General features: G+C 44.6%; 1 protein-coding gene across 4 annotated transcripts in view; it reads right to left on the bottom strand.

Annotated features, from left to right (window-relative positions):
* Positions 1–7,576, bottom strand: part of ATMIN (ATM interactor) — a 16,237-nt gene extending 8,661 nt beyond the window's left edge. For 2 of the 4 annotated variants that reach the window (XR_003094966.1, XM_025208654.1), the window contains exons 1-4: positions 7,446–7,576; positions 7,024–7,247; positions 2,054–2,179; positions 256–455 (exon numbers count right to left, since the gene is read on the bottom strand). Coding sequence is in view for 3 of the 4 variants with exons in the window: in XM_025208654.1 (XP_025064439.1) it covers positions 256–455; positions 2,054–2,179; positions 7,024–7,098 (401 nt within the window). In the remaining variant the exon portion in view is untranslated. Of the gene's footprint in view, positions 1–255; positions 456–2,053; positions 2,180–6,637; positions 6,935–7,023; positions 7,248–7,445 lie in introns of those variants that run through there. The other 2 variants (XM_006027435.3, XM_014521696.2) reach the window with 2 other exon arrangements.

Raw genomic sequence — 7,576 nt, 5'->3', positions numbered from 1 at the left:
TGCTGGCAGAGCTTCTAGATGTTAAAGGGTAAAAGTCTACAACTGGTGGCAACGAGCAATCAATTACCCTTGCCTTTAGTGGGGCTAGGATGACAACAATGATAGGAACTAGTTGCCAACTGCGTACGCATTAAGGGGAGTTAATTATACGCAAGGAAGAGACTGGTTCAAACCCCATCCATAGAACAGCAGGTAAAGTGTGTAGGGAAACGATGCCGCAGGACTTTATGTTGTATCACCAAGTTTCACCTTTACCTGTGCTCTGCAGGGATCTCATGGCCAGTTCTGTAAATATGAGACAATAATGCTGTTCTGCTGGCATAAGGGCACCCACAAGTACACTGGAAAGTCTTTCCACAGTCCTCTGCGTGTCGTTTCAAGTTCCATTCTGTGCCATAGCAGTTGCTACATTTATCACATTTGTGCTTCTTTTCAGCATGCATTTTCATAAAGTGCTAAAATATACAATTAGAATTAGAAGTCAGACTGTCAAGGAATTGTGTAAGAGGTCATGTATTTAAAGAACAGACAGTATAAGGGCTCACAACACATTTTAGGTAATATGCAAGCATTGGAGTGGGAGACTCGATCCTATCTACTAGAGATATACTTAGGCCTTTATCTTTTGCACTAAAATCTTAAAGATGTTCATGCACTTTTGGGGCCTAACAATGCAGTACTATGCTAGAGACATGACAACGAGAAACTGATGAATGAGTCCAACTTTAGGAAGTGGAACAAAATAAACTGAAGTAGTTTTTAAAAATCACTTTTGATCATCCAAGATGTGATTTGCACAGATAAAGAGTTACTTAAATACATATTTTACACTGTCATCATCTTTCTAAACACCCTGGGAGGAACTGTTCAGACAATATCAGAAAGTGAACCTGTTGGAAATCTCACGATTGGTTACTGACATCATATCAGTAGTTTCTGCGGTTTTTACCTATACAGAACCCTTATGGGAACGAATCTCACACTACTGAAATTCATGAGACGTCTGTCATGGACTTAGTGTACACAGAATCAAGTCCGCAATGCTTCTCTTTCAAGGAACTTGATGTTTGATAAATATCAATCTTCAAATCACCCATCCTGAAGAAGGGGTTTAGGTTGTAGCCATCCTGAAGAAGGCATTCCCTCTACAATAGAGGGAAAGCAAAGCTGAGAAGCAGGTAGGCCCCACTGACATTCATAAAACTGCTGCCAGTTAACTTTGGAGCCACTGCTACCAAGTACCGCAGCTCCAAAAGTTCCGAAGCAGGATTCTCAAAATAAGCATTCTCCTCCCTATCTCGCTTGCAGAGCCCCTTTCCTTCAGTACTCAACCTCAGCCTTTTCCTCTGCGTCTCTAAACTAGCAAGTCCTGGTAGATCTCCACTCAGTTGGTTTCCAAGGATCCCTTCCTTAAGGACCTAGCTCACCCAAGACATTGCACAGTCTAATTTGGGGCTGAGAATTCCACCAAGTGCCAAAGCTGATCATACAGCAGATTGCTGTTGAAGACAAGCAACTCATATTGGTGGGAGCTATATTGTCAACAGAATATTAATTATTCAGAGAAATGTAGAAATTCAACACATATTCTGAACAAGACATAATGATGGCAAGTGTAAAAAAAAGTCAACTGTGCAAAAGGAGAGTGTTGTCGGAGACAAAAGCTCATTTTAACTTAGCATTATTCACTCCAAGGGGTTAAGGTCGACTTTCATTATTACCAGACACTTATGGAAATGTTGCCAGATAAGTTTGGTAAGGGTTTTATAATTAATCTTTCTCCATGCTGTTCACTTTAATGTGTTTCCTGGATCTGGACATGCCAATGTCTGTTTGACACAAAGGGCCAAGTCTCCTAAAGTAGCTATGGAAAAAGTAGTCTGTGTACAAAGTTGGGCGGCTGCCTGCACTTTCTCTAGAACGTATACATATAAAATGGAACTGTTCTGCACATTTGGGCACAGAAGGTACATGTACTTTCCATGGATTGTTCTATATTATCTCCATCTCTCTTATCCCATTATTTCAAAGAAAAGGAGTTCAGAAAAAATACCTGTTTTACAAGTGAAAACCGGGAAAATGGCCTGATTGGTCCTCTAGGGCAGCCTTCAATAGGACAGCAGTACAATTTCTGTGTAGTTTTCAAACCCTTTCTTATTGTTGCATTCATTTTTCCATCCTGAAAAGTACAGTTCTATTAAATTTTGTCAAAGACTTTATGCATCTGGGATACTAATACATTATTCAGAATACAGATTAAACTTCATATCACCTCAGTTTATCTGTGTTGGTATTCATACTGGAGGGACCTTCTTAAGTTATTTAAAAGACTATTAGACATGTTCATCCATTCAGGCACTATTTTATAACTGTACCACCACAAGTACTAAGTGAATCAAAAGAGATTCCTGGAGCAGTTATACTACTATTTCAATTCTACATATTAAATTCTCTCAGCTATGACACCAAAAACTTTCGACAAAGTAACTTACATCTGGATTTTAATAAAATCAAATGGTCTTGACAGCAGTATACCCAAAGCACTGTAAATATTTGGTCTTCTAATGCAACATGGCTGCTTTAATTTTCAATATAAGCTTGATTTATATTGCAAGTTGTATTTTCTTCTAATGACCACATTGACATTAGAATCTGATTTTGCTAAAGAAAGCAAAATTAAAATAGTAAAATGCTGGATACCACTTCAACAATTTGCTTGGGAGAGAGATTTTTCCAGGGAAAATTAAGCAGACTAATCCCCTTCCTGTACCCCAAGGAAGACTCCCTTCCACCTCACCACTATTATTACACTTTATCCAGCTTTCAGTCACGTACATGTGGGCAATTAGGGTAAACTGCAGGCTACTAGTTAAAAAAGGAATCCTGGGGCAAAATACTCAACTGCAGTGGAACAGGCCTGTGCACACCTTGCACAAGTAAAGGAAATTAGTATAGAAAGTCTCCTGTCCCCCCCCCGCCAGACCTTAGAACAAACTAGGAGCCAAACCAGTCCCCAGCATCAGTTACAGTAGCTTGTAATGATCCTCTTGAGGCTACTACTCTTGCAAGAATCAGTAAGTAGTGTGATCTGGCTCCACCCTTTGCACAAAGAGCTCTACCTCACTACCTGTGCCCAGGGTGGAAAGCAACTGATGGAAGATTTGCTATCTTGGCTCTATGCTAAAGAACTCCCCAGATATTCCCTTATGGCAGATTGCCAGCAGCTTTGTTTTGAGCAGCGCCAAGATAGCAGATCTGGCCCATTTTTTTGTACTGTCTCAGTGGGAAAAAGCAGTTACTTGCTTTAAAAACTGTGGCTCCTTACATTTACCACCCCCATAATATTTTTGCTGTAGTGTATGTTGACTATTAGAAACTTTTAGTAAAAGTTACTAACTAGTCCAGTGGAGCTATTCAAGCTCCTATTTGTGGTGCTGAACATTCATTGCTAAGATGATAAGAGTCAAACATATCTTCACTGCCGCCTCCTACTAGGAATCTTGCCTAGAAAAGTGGACAAAGGAGTGACCACGACTAAAGAAATAGTGGTGTAGCTCCTGCATTGACCACGGGTAGGTGGGGAGGAACCATGACACTTCAGTACCAGCGCTATCAGCAAAACTAGTAAGATCTGTGGTACCAGTGGACCAGAACAGGAAATTTAAAAGCACCCCAGAGGGATGTTTCATCCTCTTTCAGAATGGCATCAAGCACTCCTTTCCTGAAGGGCTCGTCGCTACTTTTCTTCCTGTACTTAGGTGATGCTGCTGTTTGCTGTTACGGACCTGCTTGAAACAAGAGATTATGCCCCGATGGTCTTGTGCTGCAGCACTAAGGAAGTACCTGCACTGGACCGTTGCAAGGTGGCAGCATCTCTGAGCACTGAAAGAGTCCCTAACACTAACACCAGTACACATCTGGATAATGCCAGGTTTCATTAGAAAACATGTACATTCCCAATGCAATTAAAGGACCCACAAAACTACAGATCCACAAGAAGCCAAAGACTGCCTTAACCCTAATAACAGAAGGCCCCTGCAGAATTAGACTCCAAAGCCAAAGAATCTTCTCTCTCCAGCACAAATTTCTTCATTGCCAAGATATGATTGGACTTGCTTGTATGTAATGCCCTCTCTCACTGGGCAGACAGCTAATATGTCATCACATTGCTCCTACCATCTGCCTCTCCCAGCACTGCCCCCCCAACTCTCCTGTGCTTTCTGTATTCTAATTTCTCCCTCTTTCTTATACACGGCTTGTTGCGTGTCCTTTTGCAGCATCTGATGAAATGAGTTTCAGCTCATGAAAGCTTATATACACACAATATTTATTCAAATCCAAAATGATATTCTCTCCATCTAGTATGGGGAAAAAAACCACTGTCTTGGATTCAAGTCCCAGGCCAAAGCTGCCACTGCTGCATGACCATAGCTCACGTTCTCTGTGCCAGGAGTGGAGGAATGGAGCCAGAGCGGTACCTGACAAAGAGCAGCAGGGGAGCAGGCAGAGGCACAGCCTGGAGGTTGGGGGCATGCGGGAGGAAAGAGGGAAGAAGGTGCCAGCAAGTACAGGCACTACCAGAGGAGGCAGGGAGGGGCAAAATTTAAGAGGACCCTACAATCATTAGATTCTATACATGGAAAATTAGAACAAACATAATTTTTCTATATCTAGGATCCAAGTACTGTGGGGGGAGGGACATCTTAAATTTGAAGTAATCTTGGATTAGGGTAAATACAATACACCTACACCTACTTTCATTAGTCTATAAAGGTACAAATCTACCTTGCCATCTATGTGACTTCGGATTAACACTGCTAACATCTCTCATCACATCAGGAAATCAGACATGTAAAGCCTCCTTGGCAATGAAACACTACACTGCTGCTTAGCAATAAAAGCTTTAGGTTAAGGTGGGAAGGTTAGATACACAAAACAGCAATCTAAACAACAGAATTAGTGCCACAGGAAGAACAAATAGCTGCCATACCATGAGGGACAATCACATGTTCCTAAGATGTACCTTGATGAAAAGAAAAGGATCTTGGTGTCATTACTGATTCCAAAATAAACATGGGCCACCAATGTGGGGCCACAGTCAGGAAGGCTAACCACACCTTGTCCTGCATCCACAGATGCATCATGAGCAGGTCCAAGGAAGTGATCCTCACCATCTATGCAACACTGGTCAGGCCGCAGGTGGAGTACTGCGTCCAGTTCTGGGCGCTGCACTTCAGGAGGGATGTGGACAGCATGGAGAGGTTCAGAGGAGGGCCACTCACATGGCTAGGGGGCAGCAGGGCAGGCCCTACGAGGAGAGGCTACAAGACCCGAACCTGTTCAGCCTCCACAAGAGCAGGCTGAGGGGGGGACCTAGTGGCCATTTACAAACTAGTCAGAGAGGACCAACAGGTGCTGGGGGAGTCCCTGTTCCCCGAGCACTACCAGGAGTGACTAGAAATAGCGGTCACAAGCTGGCAGAGGGCAGATTCAGGCTAGATATCAGGAGGCGCTTCTTCACTGTCAGGGCGGCTAGGACCTGGAACCAACTTCCAAGCAAAGTGGTGCTGGCTCCTACCTTGGGAGTCTTCAAAAGGAGGCTAGATAGACATCTAGCCAGGGTCATTTGACCCCAGCATCCTTTCCTGCTATGGCAGGGGGTCAGACTTGATGATCTGTTCAGGTCCCTTCTGACCCTATCAACTATGAAACTACCTTTTCCAATCAAAACCCTGGATATGACATTTGCTGTGACCAAAGTATTTGAGAACTCAGAGGCAAACCAGAAGTCTGTGTGTACGAAGAAGTATAACCCTTAATGTTAAATCTCGTCTAACATACTATGAAAACAAGCTGTGGATCTAAACCCCAGAAACTACTCTATGCAGGACAAAAGTCCTTGCACCAAGTCAGAGATTAATGGACTGAGATAGACATTATAAAAGCATTGTGCTGCCTCATCTGTTCCAAACGTTGGGTGAAGCAAAAGGACGTTCATCTGCTCCAGCATTGCTTTCCACAACATGCCTGACAGACAGCAGAGTAGAAACCCCACAAGTGAAGCCAGCAAGAGTCAGCTTCCACGGGTCATTTTTATAAAAAAAAAACCCCATCAAACAAAGCAGCTGTCAAACCAAGATAACCTGTGTCTTCATTTAACATATTGATTCTATAAAATGAGTTCCTCTCTCCACACATTCAAGCTTGGTTCTGCTAGAAGGAACTGTTGCAAATTAGTTTCACAAAATATTTTATTAATGTTGCTATGCCCCTACAAAGATGATTGACTACCTCACCCTCCACAATGCAAACAAATCTCTGCAAATGGAATATTTTTAACAACACTTTGTGGAGCTTTTACTTCTCCCTCTTTTCCTCCAAGGACAAAGATTCTTGCCATTCAGTCCTTCAAACCCCCGAAGTACACACCTGCAAGCGCACTCGACTTACTGGCTTCAGACCTGAAGCACGTCTCCTGTACCTGCAGATCCAGCATCTTTACCAATGGCCACAAACAAAACCCCTTTACAATAACTGCTACACAAGGGTTTCATGAGCTCGATGATGTGTTACAGCGTCTCTGCCCAGAAGAAAACCCCCAAAAAGGATAAAGATACAAACGGAGTTCGACTGATACCTAATCGCTCCTACTCGTTTTTCAGCACTTGTCTCCGTTACAGCTATTAATGACAGCAGCAGATCGTCTGACGGATTACATTCAACCATGATAGGATTACATATTTTGTGCCTTCCCCACCGAGGTGAAAGTATCACCAGTAAACTCCACGAGGAGTAAACCAGAGCCGTTTTGCGTTTTAAAGCTCATTCTCTCGAAACACCTCGACCTCCCAACATCAACCGGGTAACCGCCAAATCTTTTAAAGGCAGAAACAGATGGTATTTTCAGCACTAAAATCTACAGCTGCATTGACGCCATGCTCTTCACCGAAAGCAGTAAAAGAAGGGAAACATCGCTCCGGTTGGACCAACATTTAAGGTCTCTCTACCCGATGAACTACAAACGTGAAATAACGGCGTCGCGGCGCTCCGGCGCGCTCTCGGCAAGCGCGGCGCGTGCAAGAGCGCTCCCCCGAACATCCCGGGGAGCTCGTCCCCCGACAAAAGCTGCCATTATCGCAGCTGGCCGCGTCCCTCGGTGGCGCGGCGACGCCGTCGACTTCGCTGCTTCTGCGGGCCGGGTGAGTAACAACCGCCTGCGCCCGTCAGTCTCTGGGAGTCCTTAATTTCTATGAAAGGAAACAGAATATGCCCAATCCCTGCGTGGGGGGAGGGGGGGGATGGCACAAATTCCCCCCCCCCCGCTTTGAGCTGCTACTCTGCTTTCTGCTCCCCTTCCCTAATCAACCCCATTTAGGGCCAAAATGGGCCCCGCCCCTTTCTGCGGACCATGGAAACCAGCCGGGCTGCGGGCGGCGCCGCGGTACCTGGAGGCGGTGCGCCTTGCTGAGGTGCATGCTGAGGGCCGGGCTGTTGCGCAGCACCTTGGCGCAGCCGGGCACGGTGCACAGGATGTTGGTGCGCGCGGCGCGGGACAGCTCGCTCACCGACGGCAGCA

This window comes from Alligator sinensis, unplaced genomic scaffold (assembly GCF_000455745.1).
Source record: "Alligator sinensis unplaced genomic scaffold, ASM45574v1 scaffold119_2, whole genome shotgun sequence".
In the NCBI taxonomy this organism is placed as follows: Eukaryota; Metazoa; Chordata; order Crocodylia; family Alligatoridae; genus Alligator; species Alligator sinensis.
Note: the sequence above shows the minus strand (reverse complement) of the source record. Positions and strands in the feature narration are given on the sequence as shown.